General features: G+C 37.9%; 1 protein-coding gene across 1 annotated transcript in view; it reads left to right on the forward strand.

Moving 5' to 3' along the window:
- sn (fascin domain-containing protein singed) overlaps positions 1-5,942 on the forward strand; it is a 195,240-nt gene extending 189,298 nt beyond the window's left edge. The window contains exons 5-6 of the mRNA XM_083125403.1: positions 276-412; positions 3,981-5,942. Coding sequence (XP_082981529.1) covers positions 276-412; positions 3,981-4,183 — 340 coding nt within the window. The 3' untranslated portion in view covers positions 4,184-5,942. The remainder of the gene's footprint in view (positions 1-275; positions 413-3,980) is intronic.
- Positions 5,943-22,158: the final 16,216 nt, after the last annotated feature.

Consider the following 22,158-nt stretch of genomic DNA (forward strand, 5'->3'; position numbering starts at 1 on the left):
TTTGACAATCATAGTATGGAGTTACATCAAAACATTTATATATTTCATTCACTCCAAATATATATGTACACAAAAGTTAACAAATCAACTGAATCATCCTTGCATTATTTTTTATTTGTTTTATAAAATAATTATGTATGCTTATAAAATTGTGCTAGATGACTTTCTTTCCAAAATATTTATCATGAAACCTTAAAAATACATGATAACCATTGTACATTGATTCCCGTCGTAGCTTTTCATCATATATACAAGTAAAATTTATTTTTTTGCAGGCCAATCCTTGTATTAAAATGTGAGCAAGGATTTGTTGGCTACAAGAGTGGCTCTTCAAACAAACTGGAATGCAACAAAGCCACATACGAGACCATCCAGGTGGAGAGAAGTGACAAAGGAGTAGTTTTCTTCAAAGGTATGGTTACAATCAGTATACACTAGTAGTTAAAATAGGGTTGCTATATTTCATAAGTGAAAATCCGGGACACTGCTGACCGGAAGCTTGTTGGGGAGTGGGCTTGACCCGACAAAGTACTATGTGTACAGCATAATTATTATGTACAGTCCCATTATCATATTCTTTACACTTCTTAATAAAAACAAATTCACTTCGAAGTCTTATTAAATTTGCAATTCCTTTTCGGTACCACGAACTAAGCTGCTATGAAGGAAGGAAGAGACAAGGGAGGGGGAAAAAGAGTGAAGGGGAAGAGAGAGAGAGAGATAAAGGACCAAAGAGGTGAAGACAGGAGGAAAGAGATGAGAGAAGAGGAGGTTTGAGAGGAGAGGAGGAAACAAGAAGAGGAGACGAGAAGAGGGGAGTTGAGAGTAGAGTAAAAGAGAGAACATGAGAAGAATGAAAAGAAGAGGAAAAATAAAGCGAGAGAGAAAGATAGAGACACAGACAGAGATAAAGAAAGATAGAGATAGAGAGTGAGAGAGGCAGGGGGGAGAAGAAGAATAAAAAAGAAGATCTCTCTCTCTCTCTTTCTCTGCAAAAAAAAACTGTGAAGCATTGACTCTTTACAGTAAGCAGCTTACTATACAATAGAAGAGAATCTTAACTGAAATTCAGCACTGTGGCACCATCGTGAAGTCAAAGATCTTTGCAGCAGCTTCTTGTAACTTGTATTATCGAGATGTACAGTTACATTGTTTTGTAAAATGAATATTTTAAAAATACCCTGTCTTTGATGAATCCCCACGAAAAGAAGTCATATGGTGTAAGGTCCGATGATCTTGGGGACCAAAACATTGCACAAAACACTGTGAGTGATATGATCGATGTGGCTGATTTGAGTGCCACCTAGTGAGAGGGATGTGAACCCTCAGCTTAACAAAACATACACGCACAAACCGTTTGCATGCCTAGTTCGTTCTGGACTGGTTTCATTAAGGTAAGTTCAATAGTTTACTTGCAATAAATTTTTGTAACCCCCTCAGTTATTAATGAAACACCCGGTATTTAGAGCATATGATGTGCAGTCTCATTATGCTTCCAGGCAATGGTACCAACTTATATGGACATGTGGGACTAGGGCCCACGCAATAATTTGTCTGTTGTTATAAATTTAGAGAAAAAGTCCCCATAGTTTAAAAAAAAAGTTTCTTCATTATACGCTTAAAGAATTCTCACAAATTAATTACTGATTGAGTGTTACCAAAATATTTTATAATAATTTGTTACATCCCCAATATGATACTAGTCAATGGCCTACATTATTTAGGTCACATCGTCACACTATTAAAGTGGCAAATAGTTAAGAATCAAACTTTTAGATTTGTTAATTTACCACTTTATGACAAGAAATAACCTGTATTATTCTGTATGTTATAACTCAAAATAGATGCAATTACAGTATTTTAATAATCATATGACATGTTATCTACATCTGATTTGCAAGTAATTCTCAGTTATACATATTATTTTCTATTCACCTTGACATATGTATAATTCACATTCAACTGTATATTGTTGCATAAAATAAATATCAAGAGTCCAGCCCACCCAAAGTTAGCACCACTGTTTCCAAAGTATTGATACATAACAGTTTGAAAAATCGGTGGTGGTCTTGGCCATCACCACCATGCATTATGTCTATGGACAACCCCTACACCATAATTTATATTTTCAAAATGATTTTAAAATATTATAGTGATTTGATCAAATGCTGATTTGATTATTCAATTAATGCAAAATGTTTATTAAACCAATGTGAAGGGTTTGGACCCGTTAAACTCTCCCCTTATAAATGGTCATGTGCATTCCCAGACCTTTTACAATGTTAATTTAAATTATTGAGTGTTGGTGTATTGTTTCATCTTCACATTTAACGACAATCTTGCTTTTGATAGAACAATAAGTTTCCAAACTAAGCATTAATTTTCCTATAATTTCCAACCATATGACGAGACATGTTTCTTTTTCTTAAAGAAACCAAACATATTGATTAGGTAAAATTTCCATTAACAGTCTCAGTAGAATGTCAGATGTTCCATTCCACCAAATTCTGGACTAAAATAATGTCTTCTTCACAATAAATGACAAAAATGAAAAATCTTCTATTATGAGTGGAGAAATAGAATTTGTACAGGGTCCGTTCTGAAAGTATCCGAACTGTCTGCAGCGTGGTGCGAGAATCGGTCGGGGGTTCGGGTAAGCTGCGCCAGGTGGCAGTGGGGTTAACCTACAAAACAAGGCCTCGCTCAGTTGCCTGCAAGCAGTGGTTGAGGTGCAATCACTCGTGTTGTGTACACGGAAAAAACGTAACGTCGAGAATTTGCAGTTGGTGGATTTGGTGAAAATGAAGCACACTTTGGAACAGTGCTACGCTATGAAATTTTGTGTTAAATTGAAAAAAAAAAAACTTTACGGAGACTTTAACCATGCTACTGGAGGCTTACGACCCCGAAAGCAAGTTACAAAGTTCAGAATGGCACACCCCCGCATCCCCTCGTCAAAAGCAGGCCCGGATGTCAAAATCAAAGGTGAAAACAATGCTCCTTGTCTTTTTCGACGCGAAGGGGATCGTGCACAAAGAATTTGTACCTGCTGGGACCACCGTGAATGCAGCTTACTACAAAACAGTGCTTCAGCGTCTCCGACAGAGGGTCCAGTTTGTCCGGTCTGACACAGCGCTGTTGGTAGGAGAGTTTTTGGCCAACGTACACGTGGCAATGCTGCCTCATTCCCCTTACAGCCTGGACTTGGCACCGGCAGACTTCTTTTTGTTTCCCAAGGTCAAAAGGGTGCTCAAGGAGAAGCGTTTTGCATCAATTTAAGAGGTTCAAGCTGCCACGACCGCAGCATTAAAGAGGGTGTCAGTCAAGGACTTCCAGGACAGCTGTGAACAGTGGAAAAGTCGCTATACTCGCTGTATTGAGGCTGAAGACATTGAAGAATATTGACAGCAGTTGTAATTGTCATCAATAAATTGTTTGCAAACAAATAAGTTCGGATACTTTCAGAACGGACCCTGTATACTATATATCTCACATATACATACTATAGAAAATGTTGCTGGTGATCATCAGTGCTCGAAGTGAGTGATCTCCTAGCTCTCCCATTGTCACTGTGTTAAACCATAGGAGCATCCCCCCAGCTAACCCCAAGGCTCGACCAAACATTTCGGCATCTACATTTACCAATCCAATCAGAAAATAAAGATTGAAGTTCTTCTTCACCATCATTGGTTGGTTGTACTGAAGTATGGTCATGAAGTTCTCACACATGTGTGAGCTGGCCTCTGTACCAGAGTTGTTAGCTATGATGCCAGAGGTTCCGTTTCAATCCTGGCCTGTGTGTACCGTCGTCATGTCATCACTCATCCTCATCTTCGCTTTTAGTCGAATGAAAGTTTCAGAAATGTGAAATAAAATAAACCAAATCAATCACATATGTGTAAGACTGCATTTTGTGTTATTTTAGTACACTGAAAACTTGTCTGAGATTCTGATCGTATCCCGTTATATTTCTTCTTTAGGTCAAAATGGAAAGTATTGGCACGTGTATGGAGAAGGAGTAACAGCAGATTCAGATGTGCCAGAGGGATTTTTCTTAGAACTTCGTGAACCAACAAGAATTTGCATCAAGAGCACTAGCGGAGAATATCTTGTTGCTAATAAGAATGGCATGTTTCGATTGGGAGACACCGACTATGAGAGTGCCACCAAATGGGAGTATTAAGAAGAACAATGCTTCCAACTTAGATGTGTTTGTGTGAGTGGTGTTGACACAAAAACACTGATATGTATACAAAGAAATAAAGAAATAGATATTATATATACATATATAATATAAGAATGAAAATAATTACAAGATATGAAGTATATGTGTAAACAAGAAAGAATAGGCCATAGTTAATCTATTGGTTGTGTCTGGTTATTGAAGATGTTACTGCTTTTTGTGGAAGAAAAGTAATTTCGATATGTTTGCCAGTCTACCAAACTGTGCTTCACTTTTAAGTTGTAAGTGCGCACTGTGACCACGACATGTGTATGTATGATATGCTTTTCGTGTGTGTGTGTGTGTGTGTACTGATTTCGAGTCTTCTCTTGTCGTTTTCTCTTCCAGCTAACTATGAGCATAATACTGCCATGATCTTAATGTCTGTGAACTCTTGATGGAAAATTTACGTGAAAGAAAAATCACTCTCCATTGCACGAGATGTGAACATTTTTTCCTCACTATGGATTCGGTTATTCTTTATCTTTCAAGATGGTAACATGTTTTATTTTTTGATGGATATACATTATCATACTTGCCTTTGTACTTATGTGTGTCTGGTTTTTACCAACTTGTGAGAATTTGTTCATTGTATTACACACAGAAAAGCAATAGGTATAGATGTCAATCTGTTAGAATCCCCCCTACTAAGCCTGCACATATGAAACAGTTGCGTGTATGTATATATTTATATATAATATATATGTCGAGTGTATGTTGGAAGACAAGAAAACGTGATTTTTTAAACAGATCTTGAAATTCTGATATTTATTTCCTTGTCCTATTGTTAAGCAGTGTCTACAATGGTAATACTTCTTTGAGAGAATATGATTGTGTAACAGTATTATTAAACCAACAACAAAAGAAAGAAAAAGTTCCAATTTCTGTTTGGGATATGAGTGGCAGGATATATAAGATCTACTATTTATACTGAATGTAGAGTTTGAGAAAAGTGAAGATATTTTAAAGTTTAAGCACTTGAATGGTGTGTAGTTGAAAAACTGCACTCACTCAGCTTTATACTTATACATGTATTATTACTATTGCTGGTTGTTTTTATTAGTAGTACTTTTTTTTAATGAAGACGTAGAAGGCGGGAGGGAAATTGAATTTTACCAGATACTGCATTTACTCTTTCTGGGCGTGTGGAATGTACACTGTCCACACGTCAACTGTTTTTTCATGTCTTGTCTGAGCATTCGATGCAAGAGAGTTGTGTTTTTTACAATTTCAATTTTTTAAAGAAATGGTACATGTAATTTACGCATATACATATTTACTAGTGAAGCTCAAAAGAAAATGGGTATGTGTATTTTAAGTACAGGCTTTCAAACTGTCCTTGGTGCTTTCTTATTGAACATATATAAATATATATATATATATATAAATATTAAATAATCTTGCTTTTTTATATTGATATGGTCTGAGTGATTTTTTAAATAAATGGAATGAACATGCGAAAAGACTTCATATAATAATGTTGTTATATATAATTTCATCTTTTTTTTAAAAAAATGAAAAAGTAGGTTCAAGTGTTCCTTTTTATTATTATTTATATTCCATATTCATGGTAACTTTTTTAAATCCAAAAAAAATCATCTATCTATATATATATGGAATAATAGTTGCTGTTGTAAAAAGATATTATTGCTGATTCATCACTTTGTATAATATTTGTAGTATGAAATATTGGATATTAATAAATATTGTGTAAAAAATGTTTCTAATCTTTACAACTCTAATCTAAGGTGTCCAGACCTTAGATTAAAATGTGTACATATTTGCCGGCACAGTCCCTTTTTTTGAGTCTGTCCCGATTTTTTTGGAATGTAAAGCTGTGGATTGACTGAACCCAGGTGGACTTGAACCCATGCCTTCCTGCAGTCGGAGTCCAAAGCACAGCACCTTAGACTGCACAGCCATGGAGGAGGACAACTTAGGAAGATATGTTGACTAATAAAGTGCACTTCAATCACATGTATGTAAACTTTTAGAAAATGTCATTTGAAAAGAAGGATGTAGTGATGAAGATTCATTCATGAACAAAATATCAATCAATTATTCTGCTTCTAAAGGACTGCTTGGTTGGAGTGCTGTGCACCATATTATTTTCAGTTATTTACATAGTACGCATTTATTTAATTAGTTTTTAAACTAGGTATTTGTGATGAAACCGTTTTTATTAAAATGTGTACATTTTGCAGTCCCGCTTTGGCCTTTTTTCCTTCAGGAAATTATTAAAAGTATCATATTTTGTTGTTTTAAAAATCAGGTCACCTTACAGTAATCCCTTTTAATAATTTTATGAGGAGCATGCTTGATAGCTACTGAGGACAGGCATATGGCTATGTAATTTCCCGCACTTGATTGTACTACCCTTCTGTAAATTGGTATTATTATATTTTTCTCCCAGTCTGTTGGTATGTTGTTGTTCCCCCATGCTTCTGTACATATTCTCCACATCCACCGTATAACCTCCTTTCCTCCATATTTGATAAACTCTGGGAATATTTCATCTGCACCTGCTGATTTTCCAAGCTTTACCTTTTCTATTGCCAACTCTACTTCAAACAATTTTATTCCATTTCTACCTTGGCGCTCACCCTGTACTCTCTTCAGCATTACCTCTCTCTTCCATTTCTTGATTCTGTTTGAACATTTCTCCATAATATTCACTCCATACTTTTAGTACTTCCCCTTTTTCTGTGTTGATGTTCTCTTCTCTATCTTCTACGTTCCTTATTCTCTTTCCATATTTCCCTTTAAGGTTTTTGACTGTTTGCCAGAATTGTTTAACATTTCTTTGATAGTTCTCTTCAGTTTCTCTTCCAAAATCTTCCCAAGCTTCCAACTTTGTTTGTTTTACTGCCTGCTTGGCACTATTTCTTTTTTGTACATATTCATTCCAGTTATTTTCTGATTTATTTAGCTACGAAGATCCTTACAAGAATTTTGGAAATTAAATTACAAAACGAAGTGGAAAATAGACTAGAAGAAGAGCAAGCTGCATTTAGAAAGAATCGTCAGACACAGGATCATATATTTACACTGCGGCAAGTCATTGAGAAGGCATTAAATAAGGAAAGAGAATCTGTGTGGCCTTCCTGGATCTGAGAGCAGCTTTCGATATGGTACCAAGAAAAAAACTGTGGGGTGCACTGGTGAAAATTGGAACATCTCCTGCACTGGTACACAGAATACAAAGTGTATACAAAAGAGTGAAAGGAACAGTCAGATTAGCAGAGAAATGCTCAGATGAATTTAAGATAGAAATAGGAGTAAAACAGGGCGACAGCCTGAGCCCTCTTCTGTTTATTATCCTAATGAACCAGATTATCAAACAATGTAAACTAAGAACTGGGAGATACAAAGTAGGAAACCGAAAGATGAGACCAGTACAAGTACAATCATTTGTATATGCTGACGACATTGCCCTGGTGGCTAGGAATATAGAGGAGTTACAGAAGGCGGTAATTGAATGGGCAAGTACAATAGAAGACAAAGGAATGAGCATGAACATAGATAAGAGTAAAGTGATGGTGGTGACAAAAGAAAGAGAAACTGCACCCCTAAATATACAGTGGAAGGAGAAGCAGCTGGAACAAGTAAACAGATACACATACCTAAGAACAATCATAACGCCAGATGGAAGAATGGATGAAGAAGTTAATAACAGGGGTACAAAAGGCAAACCAAGTGTACTATCAACTCAACAACATTTTAATTGGTAAACCGGAAATAAGTGAACAACCGAAGATGATGATTTACAAGACAATCTACATTGCTGTATGGAACAAAGAGCTTAACATTATTACCAAAACAGAATAGCAGATTTCAAGCAGCAGAGATGAGATACCTACAAAAAGTAGTAGGAAAGACTAGAAGAGAGAGGATTAGAAATACCACCATTAGAGACCAGTTACAGCAAAAACCACTATTGGAAACAATAGAGAGAAAAGCACTGCAATGGTTTGGACATGTTACGAGAATGGAGGAGGATCGCAAGCCTAGACAGGTGCTGGAGGCCAGACCAGAAGGCAAGAGGGGAAGAGGACGACCAAGAGTTCAATGGGAAGAGTATGTGGAAAAGATAGGAAAGAAGAAAGGGAAAACAATGCCGGAAGACTGAAAACTAGCCTTGGACCGAAAAATGTACAGGAAGTGGATGATGGAACCCGATGCTTAATGGCAGAAGGGGATGGAAAAGAAGAAGAAGCATTCAAGTAAAACAAAGACTTTTACATGCACATTTCACACATTTCAGTTGAAACCATATTTATTTCTCAATGCAATTCTCTAAATTATGTGCATGTTCAAGTTATCAAAATGTCTGGAAATTATTTGCAGAGAAAGATTTGTCACTATGCCATAGCTAGAATGGGACAGCCTATATACGAGGCTTGTCCGGAAAGTAAAGTTACAAACCAAAAATAAGATATAAAATAAATGTATTGCTCGCAACTAAAGTTACACTTGATACACTGATACAAAGGCTATTTCTCCACTTAAGTGCCACCATTATCCAAACATTTGTTCAGACGTGGAACAAGTTTTTGTATCCCTGAATCGTAGAAATCCGCCTCCTGCATCTGGAACCAAGTTGTGACTTCTTCCCTGACTTCATCGTCGTCGGCAAAGTGTTTTCCACCAAGATGTTTCTTGAGGTACAGGAACACGTGGTAGTCGCTGGGTGCAAGGTTGGGGCTGTATGGCAGATGGTGAAGGACCTCCCATTGAAACTGTGCAAGCAGATCCTTGGTGACATTCGCTGCATGTGGGCGGGCATTGTCATGAATAAACATGCCACTCAGTTTGTTTTGAATTGCATGTCGAAGATGTTCCAAAGTCTAGCAGTAGGCTTCAGCATTAATCGTTCTTCCAGGCAGCATTAATTCCACCAGCAGGATTCCGTGGCGAACTCAGAAAAGGGTTGCCATCAGCTTGCGGGTTGAAATTGAAGTTTTGAATTTTTTGGCTTTTGGAGAATGGGTATAGCGCCACTGCAGTGACTGCTGCTTGGATTCAGGCGTATGGTGGAACACCCATGTTCCATCACCTGTCACAATGGAGTCCAGGAATGAATCTCCCTCTTCTGCGTAGCGAGTAAGAAAGTCCAGTGCATATCCCAGTCGTTTGGTTTTGTGTTCGTCAAATGTTTTGGGACCCAGCGTGCACACACCTTTCTGTACCCTAACCCACTCACAACTTCATGAATAGTGGTTTTCGAACTGTCAGGAAACATCACACACAATTCTCGAATTGTCACCCTTCTCGCACGCACCTTTGCTTCAATACGATTGCGAAGGTCGTCAGTGATCACGGACGGCGTCCCACTTCTCTCTTCATCATGAACATCACGTCGACCTTCTGTGAAGACATGGCACCATTTTGCCACATTTTGACGATTCATTACGTTCCCATACACAGTCACAATTTCTCGGTGGATCTCCGATGGATGCTTTCCTTGTGCTTGCAAAAACCTGATCACGGCATGCACTTCGTACTTGGCGGGATTCGGTATCGCCACTGCCATTTCCAACGCGTGTTCCTCGCACAAGACTCAGCGCAGCACTAACGACTCACTCCCAATCCTCGTCGTATGGATCGCGGTTACTGCCAGTGTTGCCAACTTTGGTACACATTTTCTCCCTAACATGCAAATGTGTTTGTATCTTTACCGGACAAGCCTTGTACTTCTATGCACGATAATACAAATTACCACCACTTTTTGGATAGTAATAACAAAATCTTGTGTGCATGAACGAATTAAGGGACATGTAACATTTCACCCTTACCCTTCAAGCATCTAGAACTAAGAATAAATGTCAATTAACATAAGAGTAGATGTCAATTGTCTGCTGTTTGGAACATCTAAAGAGGTGATCACACCTCTTGCCACCTCAAATTAAGTGACGACCCCACTCATTTTGCAAAACAAAATTCCCAGACTTTTCAATATACTTCTAAAAATGATTTAACTGTCATATCCTAAACTTTGCATATTAATCCAGTGAAAGGGAAAGTGAAATGTGTTTCCATTTTCCAATCCTGATCAGAAAAAGAATTCTCAGACTTTTCCTTGATTTCAAGGTCAATGGAGATGTAAAAATAAATTATCAACTAGAATAAAAGTAAATGGTAATAGTTCCCCAGAGGAATCTAAAATCGTCCATGCACCTTTAATAACCCTATCAGGTGACAAAAAAGTATTTAATCTGCCATCGGTTGCATGTGATAATGCAAAACTTGAGATAAATGCAAGTGCTAACGTGGTCTTGTCTGCAAAAAATCATATAGCATACTTAGTACCTGGGTGCCACATGTCACCCAACCCTTTAACTGTCTTTAAAGTACGAAATAAACTGAACTATACCATGCATGCATGCTTGTGAACGACTTGAACGTTCTTTCAATGTCTTTGTTTTAAACTCAGTTGCAGAGTTCTGCTGCAATTCTAAGCAATGTAATATAAAGTTAAAGTCAGTTGCATGCTTGGGTTACATCAACCATGTGCCTATGTACGAACAACTGAACAGTGGCCGGAAGTAGCGCGCTACTTGTAGCGGCGCTACTGTAGCTAGCTACAATATTTGTAGCTGTAGCTGTAGCGACGCTACATTTTGAGAACTGTAGCTGTAGCGGTAGCGAAGCTACAAAATTCCTGTAGTTGTAGCGAAAATTTCAGCTACATTTCTTCAGCATTTTGAGATAAATTTTGAATGTGGCAACAGCGTCAAAAAGAATTCGACAATAACGCTTACTTTTGTATGAGGTTCATAAAGACAAAGTCTATTGTGTACAAGGAAATACGAATATATTATAAAAAATCTTGATCATAGATTATAGATACTGGCATAATTTATTTCATTAGTATCTGAATAATTATAATATCCAGAATACTATCTGATATATATGAATACATTCTGGCTAACAGCTACGATATTTGAGCTGCATCACTATTTTGAGGAGAATTGTGCCTCGTTTGTGGCACCACTGGGACGAATCCTGTGGATATCCCTAGTGTAAGATGCAGCAAAATGTCATTAATTACTGTGTAAAACACAACTTGCAGTGCAAACAGGAGCGATCCATTTTCCACTAGAATGACAGCAATATTGCAAGCAATCAATGGCTCAGTATGTTAACAGAATTGACATTTGTCAGGACATAGGATCTCACCAGCAAGAAATATTGTTACAAGAACGATACACATACACTTTCTGGAATTACAATTCTGTTATCATAATATTTGTTCACAAATTTTCAAATTACAATGTGTTTGGAACACTCGGATTTGCACATCAGTTTCCTCAACATATTTCTGTTTCTCTTTTTGGTTACTTTCACTGATCATGACAATGAGGATAAATATTTTATTTAGTAATTCTCTTATCTAGAGTTGCTTCCACTTTTGGCTAATTGTGAGAATGAGGAAGAATGGTGAATGATAATGAGCAGCATGGGGAATGGAGGAGCAGGACGATCCATCCTACAGGCGTCTTTCCCAGTTTTTATTTTGAGTCCACTTTATGCACAGATATGCTAATCGAGACTGGTTCCGAACCACTATGTGACTCAACTCAATATTTATTCTCAAGGAAAATATATTGATATATAAATTTAAATAATTCTACCAAATGTTATTTCTGTAAAATTGTAATCATTAATTTTGTCATATCCTAATTGCACTACTCATATATCAAATTTCAATTGATCTGCCGCTTACATAGGTATGTTATTTTCAAACACTTTATTAAAAATAAGTAACTGAAGTAACACTGCTATAAAAATTACCGAATGACGGGAATGATGATAATAAATAACAGTATCAATTTTCCAGTAAGTACAACTATCATACTAGGGTTTTCTTTGGAATATCCATGTGGTTGTTTTTTAATTATTTTATGCAAAAGTAGCGAAGTAGCGAGTAGCGAACAGGAGTAGCGTAGCTAACTACTTTTTGGAAAATGTAGCTGTAGCGAAGCTACATTTTGAAAGAGTAGCTGTAGCTGTAGCGAAGCTACTTTTAAAATGTAGCGTTCTGATCACTGCAACTGAAGCAGTGTCATGTTCACTTTCGTCACTTACACATATCTTAGTACCCTCCTCCTCATTAACACACCTCCTTATAGCATCTGGATCTGATGTGTGCCCTTCTCTTTCGAGGCTTTGACATTTTTCTTGAATGAATATCAATGGGTGTTGTTTAAGCTGAAGAGTGACAGTGACACCAGTGCATTTCTTTCCATATCATTGGAATGAGCAATGCTACTATAGAAGAGAGTATGAATTTCTCACCATGTTGCAAGTGAAAGCAGTTTCTCAAGTTGATTATTAATCTAGACACAATGTTTGAGAAATAGAAGTATTTTAAAAATCACGCATTCATTATGGAGAAAAAAATGCAACAATTTCAAGTTACGGCTAATCAAATGGGAGTTTTCGACTTTTCTGATGAGAAATAAGATTTCCAACATGTCCTCTTTCCCTTCATGTGTTTTTTTTTACACCATGGGAAGTTTGATATTTCCAAGAGAACAAGTAAAATAATACTCCCATAAGTGTAATGCTAAGTTTTCTCGCCCTCCTGCAACCACCCAGCTCACTGCAGGGAAAGATCAGTATGGGGAGTAGCAGTTTAGGGCCTTTCCACTGAAATTGTTCCTCCTGGCCTTAAAACTAAAATTGAATTTTCGAAGCTACATTTCATGAACTGTATCTTGAGGCTGTAACAAGCAGCGTAATTCAACAACAAATCAAATTGAATGTGCCACATGTCACTTGTTGCTTGGGTGTAACTTGAGCTAAAACTGTTTTCTTAATACAAAATAACATGTCTCCTCAGTGTGTGGGTTGCACATGAACGGTAAATTATTTTTTCCAGACTGGAAGGAAAAAAATGCCTATTCCAGTAATTTGTGGTTGTATTGCCTGTCACTTCAGCGTGTCTGTACCACAGCTGCCTGGGACAGTGTACCATGATGTAGATAAAACGTTTGTTATCCCTTGTACATTGCACAATGCCATAGTGAAGGTGATGTGATTAGCACCACACTCAGGATGTCTTTAACTTGTCCCCTGTATCCACTAATTAGAAGCTGGGGATTCCCCAAAACATGCAGGGAAAAATTCCCACATAAAATCATCCACTCTGGGAATGGAACCTGCACCTCCCATACTGGCTGGACGCTTGTGAGCCATATTGTAGATGGAAACACACATGGTATAATATTTTAGGTAACTGTCTTATTACTATTGCTTCTCATGAATTCACCAGTTTTGTTCTAAATAACCCTGTTCCAATCAATATACATTAAGTGTATTTGTACACACAGCTATTTGAAGAGCCCCCCCCCAAAAAAAGGTACATTTGTTACTAAGTATGCCATACTTCTTCTTTGCCAATAAAGGAGATACATACTGAGAGGAAATGTAAAAATCAGCTTTTATACACAAGTGTTATGTGGGTCAGTCAAATATAAATTGGAATTTTACTCTAACTTTTAATTACATAAATATATTGAAAAAAAATCTGTATACATTCCACTACAATCAAGTTTGACACTGGATTGGTAATTTTTTAATGCCTGTGGCATAGATCCAATGCACAAGATGTGCTCCACCTCATCACTCTTGAAACTTTGATCTCCCAATGTCCCTTAAGTTGTAAACAAATGATGATCACAAGGTGAGAGATTAGAGCTATAGTGAGGAGATTCCAATTTTTTATTGAGTTAAACTGCTTGAATGTGGTTTGCTGTCAGATGTTTTGGGCCACCGTGCATGTGTACACATCCACTTTCAAACTTTTTATGGCATGGAAACATTGGGTTTTCGATATTTCACTACTGGACTGCTACTTTAATCTTAGCAAAATTTCACTTGGCTTTACGCATTATTCGGCGAGAAGTTTAATGATAATAAATTTGCAACTGAGGCTGGCACTACGTGTTTGATCATCATGCTCACTACTGGCTGAATGTTTCGAAGGTGAAGTGTGTAGTATAGAACAATACATGCCAGGCCCGTAGCCAGGAATTCTTAGTAGGGGGGGCAAAGTCAATTCTTGAGAGGGCAATTTTTTAATATATTATTTCGCATTGGCAGATATAGTGGGGTACATAGGAGGACCCGTTGCCCCCACACAAAGCAATTACTAACCGGAAAGGGATGATATTGTGAAACTCCAACGAACAAAAGAAAAAAAAGTCTAACATCAAATATGGATAAAATTTAAGATAAATAGGCTAATCCGGACTGTATCTACTTGAAATTTAAGTGTGCTGCCACTGAAAATCGAATCTGAGGCAACTAGATTGCAGGTCGATAATGTGAATAGTCGATTAACACGTACCAACTTTATAAATCGTGCTTCATAAGTTTTCCCTCTAGTTTCCAGTATGCAAGATTTTTAAGTATAAACGGATCTAACAAGAATTCAATAACACCAATGTGTTGTGTTAAGCAATAAAAATCGAATAAAGTGAATAATAGTGGTTACATATTATCTACACTTTGATGGATACTGTAAAAATTTGTAACGTAGAACGTCTGTTACATTTTTTGTACATTAAAATATTGGTCTCTTAGGACTACCACGGATCCTATTTGCTTCAAAGGGGAGACTCTTACATCACTACGGAAAATGTTGGCTTACTGGTTACGTTAACCAATTTGCAAAATATTGTGTCAATTGTATTATTTTATTGTTGAAAACACAATTCTTTGGCACCCGACAAACAAATGGGAACCCCTTGATTGATAATGACTTCTTGAATTACGGTGTCATTTCATACTAAGTTGCATACAGGGGAATTTTGTATCCTCTTTACATTATAATAAAAATGTTCCTTTATGACTATAATATGAAATTAACTATACAGTGTATAAGGGGCCTCCTTCACCTTACTCCATCCTTGCTGCGTGAGGTCTCACGGATGCCTGTCACCACCAAAGCGTACAAACCCGAAATATCAGGTTTTTTTATACTGATACTAGTTTCTGTGAAAAACAGAATGGCATAAGATGAGTAAAATTAGGAAAATCCACTCCACAGCAGAAGAGTTGACAGAATGTTTTGGCAAAAAATTAGGTTATAAAAAAGGCAAGGTCTCCTGTATATAGCACCGTGCCATGAAGACACATTTAGGGGATGTGGGGATAGCTAAACATTGAAGGTGATGTGATCAGCACCATGCTCCGGCAGCCTTTACTCCCCAGAGTTACCCCCAGGTACCCATTGATTTGAGGCTGGATGAGCCCCAGAGCTGTTTTATGCCTGACAAGACCGGAAAAATTCCGATCTTAGATCACCCACCCCAGGAATTGAACCCCGGTCTCCCAAGTGGCATACAAACGCCGTACCGACTTTTCTTATTTTTTAAGGGAATACCCCTAAGCGGTAGTATGCCCTGTTATTCACTTTCTCTCAGGTTGTCATTTTTTACATTTTTGGACAAACACAAACATCCACGTCCAAACCGGGATTCGAACCCGGGACATCTGGCAACGCAGCGTATTCTTTTTTGAACCTATATACGCAGGGCAATTTTCAGAGTGTGTAGAGGACATCAAGGCGAACAACTTTTCTTATATTTGCTCTTCCAGTTCTTGTTTCAATGCTACAATACAAGCCATCGAAAAATGGCATCATCTGCCATATGTATGCAATCCCAATTAGCTTCGCGGTTGCAAATGGCATTTATATTTACTGCCGCTAAAAATTCTAAAAGCAATAGAATACTATGGAAATGATAGCATGCCGACAGGAAGTCAACACTTACCCTTTCCTTTATAAAATACATTTATCATATCACACACTCATGTTGCTTATCATATTTGCCCCCAAAAAACACCATTTGAATTTGAAATCATCGCATTAATGTAAATTACTATGAAAAATCAAATTACACGTGTTAAATATATTATTTTAGGTTGACATTTGATTTCTAAGGGGGAGGGGTGGCTTTGCCCCCCTCCCTTCCATGTCCCTACATTATTATACTTTCACCTAGAAATTTAGTGTAGAGGAATATTATCACCGATCTTAGACGACATTAGACTCTTAAAGAAAATCAAGTATTTTCAAGCGATTAAAGTTCAAAGCACTACGGGAAAAGAGGGCAACCACAGGGCATTGCCCCTCCCCAACCTTGGACAGAAATCAATTCTAGGGGGACAAACATTGAGGTTAAAGAAAGCAAGACTAGGAGAATCTAAGAGTAACAGAACAAAATGATACTCAAGATACTCTTTCTTGCATTATTTCTTCCAGGCGGCCAAGAGCACCTGCAGGGGGACACAAAGGGGCAATTTCCCCCTCGATATCAAATTTTATAGAGATAAAAATACAATTCGTAAAATTTTCTGCTTTTATTGAAGTTTTGTCAAGTTCAGAGCCGTAGCTAGTGGGCGGCGGGAGTTGGCCCTGGGTGCCGAACGATCTAAATGAAAAAAAAAATGTAAAAGAGAATGTCATGGCGCCCCAGGGAATTTTTAGTGCCATATTAAATCAATATTGTTTTCAGTTTGCAAAAATTTGGTTGTAAAAGATTTCTTGCTTGCTTCGCTTGCAATTTTATTATTTTCTCTAATGCATTGTAAATTACCAGAGAAGGAAGTTATTACTAAGTACTTCACACTCTTACTGCTAAACTATTTTGTCTTAAATGTATGAACACAATTATTTGATGGAAAAGGAGGCCAGCATATTTCACAGATAATTTATTTATTCGTTATGGTGCCTCTATGTTACTGCATTATATATACCCACCAATGCAATGATATAAACAAAGAATAAAATGAGGATTTTCTTTCCCGGCTGAACTTGCATCAAGGCTTTTGCCCATCCTAATCAGAAGGTCTGTGCAAGAATCTCGATCAGTAAAGAAGAGGATGGTGGTCGCCTTTACTGTAAGGGGACTTGTGGAGCACGTGTTGCTATTAACACAGAAGACCGTCACCGCGAAGTGGTACACCGAGGAGTGCCTGCCCAAGTAGTTAAAGCTCTCAAAAACACTCGTCCATGCTCGAAGGCAGACGCTTAGTTGGCATCAAGTATTTGGCACCTAGGGAACTGAAAGTGCTGGAGCATCCTCCCTACGGTGCAGACCTCACCATGCGACTCTGCACTGTTTCTTCACGTCAATAACAGGCTAAAAGGAATAGTTTTTCCAATGAAGAGAACCTTCTAAGGCCGTGGGATGACAAGTGTACCCACTTCCCTCAGGAAATATGGAAGAGTTGGTTCGACGAATGGTTTTGAAGATTGAAGAAGTGGTGGAAAGTATTTTCAAAGATTTTGAAAATGAGAGGTGTATTGCAAAACTTTCCTAGAACCTTTTCTATTTACACTCCAAAAGATACCTGGTGTAATCGACATCACACCACAATTTTTATTGCTTTCTAACAGAATTAATAAATGTGAAACACTATCACATTTTCGTCATGTTTGATAACTGACCCAGTAATCTGTCCTACATCTTTCACTAGCCGACTTCCATGGTGGGGTGGTTATACAACGCACTTCGACGTCAGGGGTCGGTCGCTGTGCAAATTCAGTCTGGGCATGGATGTTGTTTATGAGTGCCCCTAAATCAATTTCATATCATCACTCGTTCTCATCGTCACGATTAACTAGAAGTGGCAGAAAAGAGACGTTAAGTAAATAAAATAAAATATCCACTCTCTCTCTCTCTCTCTCTCTCTACCACATGCATCACGATTAGCAAAAGGCAGGGAAACAAAAAATTGAGGAGTTCAAACTCCATAGAAATACATCCAAGAAAACATATCCAAACACATAACGCATCTTTAATAATATAAGGCCACTCAGAATGCAGTGGCGTAGCATGCACATTTCGGGTGGGAACGCCAAGTCCGAAGGGAGGTTGGCCCTTTCTTGCTTAATAACTTACTTATGGTATTAGTCGCCACAGGTATTGTTTATTTGCCTGAAGTCAGCTGGCTCTTCAATAAAACATCATCCATGCATGTTTTAGCTAGACAATTAGATGCCTCACTATGCCACAAATGTTTTGAACTCTGGTGTTTTATACCTTTCTGCATGACGCAAGTCATTAGAAAACCTACCTGAATCACAAGCGCCTTTGAACAACAGCAGACGTCATTGTTGTGGTTGGTCCAACTACTCATTGATTTGGTTTATTTTACTTCGCTTTTCTACCACTTTTAGTTAATCGCGAATATGAATATGAGTGATGATATTGATGAAGGGACACTGACAATGAACACCCGTGCTCACGCTGGGATTTGAACCAGGGACCTCTGTCGTCTTGGCGCACTGTGCAAAGCAGAGTGGATGATCCAAATATCGTACACTCTACTGACGTAACAGTGCCGATTAGTAATTCAGACCACTGTTTATTACATCTTGAGAATGCTGATAAACATTTTAAAATAATTTTGTCCCGAGACCATTCGATGTTAAGAGTTTTCAAATGAATGCCAAACATTTCCATTGACACAATATTAAGCAGTTAGATAATAACGAAAAAATACAATAAATAAATTAATAGTTTTGCGGGTTAAGTGGTAGAGCAGCAACACGCTGAATTTCTACCACGAGGACTTCACCAACGTACTTTCACAAAAACTGTGTTGATCTTTTAGTTTCTAATGCACATCGCTGTTCGTGCGATGAATCATACAATGCAGTGACCATTAAGAAGCAGTATATTTGAGATTGGTAAAGTTACGTCAGTCAATATTGCGTATTGTAGCATCACATAGCACGAGTTGCATGAGCGAAGAACCGGGTAGGAATGCTACCGCTGTCGTCCGCTTCAGAAGGCAGGAAGGGTCACATGAACCAATCACGGTAGACCTCTCGTACGCCAGCTAAGAGAGCCCATTTACGCGCGTGCTGTAGAAATGGAAGCTTTCCCTCCATAAAGGCAGCAAGGAATATAGGAGTCCTGTACGAAGAACCTGCTCGGCGTCCGGCCGGGAAAGGCATTGAAAAGAGATGCTAGAACGAGTGTTGAGAGTGGAGCGTTGCAAGAGGATAGCGAAAAATAGCTATTATAATGCCATGAAGGTCAAACATATTTGAAATTAGTCACGTTTTACTTTATAATCACAGCATTTTAGCATTTTTGAAATTTTTAATCTGGGAACGCCGGGCGTACGGGCGTACTATAACGCTACGCCACTGTCAGAATGTCTAGATACTGAAAATCGTGAAATCATTTTCCGAAATCTGAATCTGGAAAGAATTTTTTTCCCCAATTCTGGTACGACATTATGGAATCCAACACAAGTTCCTTAATGAATCACCAAATCCATAAGTGTCTTTGTTAAGTTCCTAGAGCAATATATGATATAATTGTAAAGAACAGTGAGAATTCCAAATAGAAATGGGAATGTGTTCTATATTTTTCACAGGGGGGGCAAGGCATGGTCTCAGGGGGGGCAGTTGCCCCCCCTGCCCCCCCTCTAGCTACGGGCCTGATACATGCTCACTTTGACCTCCACTTTGCTCCAAATGGATACATTTGCTTGTATAGCTGTATGGAACAAATTTCAGTTTATATTTGACTGACCCACATATATTTTACATGAGGTACGAGGTGAAGAGGAAAGCCCAGAAATACTTGAAGCAGCACTGTGCAAAGAGACAAGGAAAAAAGGTAAACAGAATCCATTTGCAAGCATTCATCAAGGTCCTATGCTTCCAAGAGGGGTGAAAAGGACAGTAAGCTAAGTAACTAAATGCTGCAACTGTCCCCTGAGGCCAGGACCTGCCAAGGGGTTTTTCATTGTGTGACGCAAGGTCAGGGCATTGAATCCACCACTTCTGTTTTCTGGCTTTTGAGACAAAGGCTCTTTACTACTAATTTTCAAGTAGCTCCCAAATTGTCTGCATGATGTTGGACCTATATCAAAATTTTGGGGGCTCCCATCGATAATTGAACCTGGGACTCTTTGCACTAAAAGTGTGAACACTAACCATAAGGATACGTAGGAGCTAACATTAAGCTAAGTCGGTGAAATATTTTCTATGATCTAATACATATTACATTTAAAGAACATAAACTTTCACAGGACATAACAAGATTGTAGAATACATGACATCTGGCAACCTTAGTTTATAGCATGAGAGTACTTTAAATACTATTTAGAAATTTTGCAAGACCATGATATATTTTTTAAATAATCGCCAATAATCTTTAGTGCTTGACTTATCTAATTCATATCAAAGATTAAAAAGATTCATGAGGTTGCTACAAGACCAGTGAACCCTTTTTAATTTGAACTCCAAGGGAACATGGAAAAAATTCGAATTAATAAAAACATCACATTGTTAATGATGATTTCAAGGGGAATAAACTTCTGTTTGAATTACAGTGTAATTCAAATTAAAGAGAATCCACTGCATCTTGCATCCATCAAAATATTTGAGGAGGAAAGGGAGAGGGGGTTACAAGGAGTACAATTTAGATTGAAGGATTTATTTACTATATCCCTGTAGCCTGCACCACTGCATGTGTAAAAAAAAAACATGCAGCTAGTACCATTCAGAAAAACTGAATGGATGCAGAACAAAACTACCTATGTGAAGAAGACAAGTTGTGGATAAAAGCATGCCTTTGGAAGAGATGGCAAGTGGATCCAAAACAGTTCTGAAGCAGCTGGGAACAAGGCAGACACTAGAAGCTTTAAACAGAGAAAAATGGAAGATATGATTTTTAGATGCAATGCTCTTCCAAAACTATAGCTCCATAAGGTAAAGGAAGGTATTCCTATGTATAATTATTCACCGGCATTACACCATACAAATTTCATATGTGACATATGCACACACACACACACATTCTATAAATACTTACTATATCATGTGCACTATGTTTTCTTGTTCCATCCTGTGCACAGGTGTCTTGATTGCAAGTATCCATTTAGTTGGGGTTGTCAGGGATATGGGGTATCTATCTTACCTTATTTCTAGTGCTACTAACTGTATTTTATGGATGCTGCAATACCTAAGGTAAACTGGGGTATTAAGGACCACGGAGCATTAAGGACAGTGTGCTAGAATTCCGTAAAAAGCTCAAAAAAATGCGAAGCAGCAGGTGCACAAGCCATGTGCACGGTCTGTGATCCTCTTTTGAATGTGTAAATAGTACCCTGCACACAAATGGCGTGCAAGCTGCGTAGTTAAGACCGGGAAACAGAACCATCCAAAAGGCAAACGCGCGAAAATGCCATAAAGAACTGCTGAGCAGCTGTATGAAGTTAAAAGCGCATCCTGGAACATCTACATCATTAACAGCTGCAGAAGAATCCCAATTAGAGGAGTGCTTCATTCTATTTGCTCAGTGCAGTTTTGGAATGAACAAACAAGACTTGTGTGACGTGGTTCAAGATTATGTTTCTAAAAAGAAGGACGTACCATTCAAAAGTGGACTGGTCCTTGAAACCCCATTAGCTGGTCGTAATTGCTCCAGCAAAGGGGCAATTGGGACCATACAACCTACCTATCAATTCATTGTTGTTTTGCCTTTGCATTATATTCCCCCTCGTTTATGTTGTCATTAATGTAAACTAGAAAATATACATTCCAGAATGTATGGCATGGTGCTATGCACAGGGGAGCACTTTACCTTTTTTGTTATCCTGTTTGTGTTCTCTTGAACAGCTCCTGATGCATTTCTTCAATGAAATTGCAATTTGGTGGTCCTTAATACCCTAGTTTACCTTATATTCAACCAAAGTTGACATGCCTTTTGTAGGAAAGTATATAAGCTTAGTATTAGGTTTACGCTCTCACATTCCTATACTGTTGTCTACTTTCCTATAATATAGTTGACTACAGAAAAGAAGAGATCCTGGGAACACAATCTCAACAGCAGTTGCTGGTTCTCAAAATGTCACACTAACATGTGTTAATATATATATATATATATAAACACAATTAA

This window comes from Lepisma saccharinum, chromosome 7 (genome assembly GCF_977018435.1).
Source record: "Lepisma saccharinum chromosome 7, izLepSacc3.1, whole genome shotgun sequence".
Taxonomy (NCBI): Eukaryota; Metazoa; Arthropoda; class Insecta; order Zygentoma; family Lepismatidae; genus Lepisma; species Lepisma saccharinum.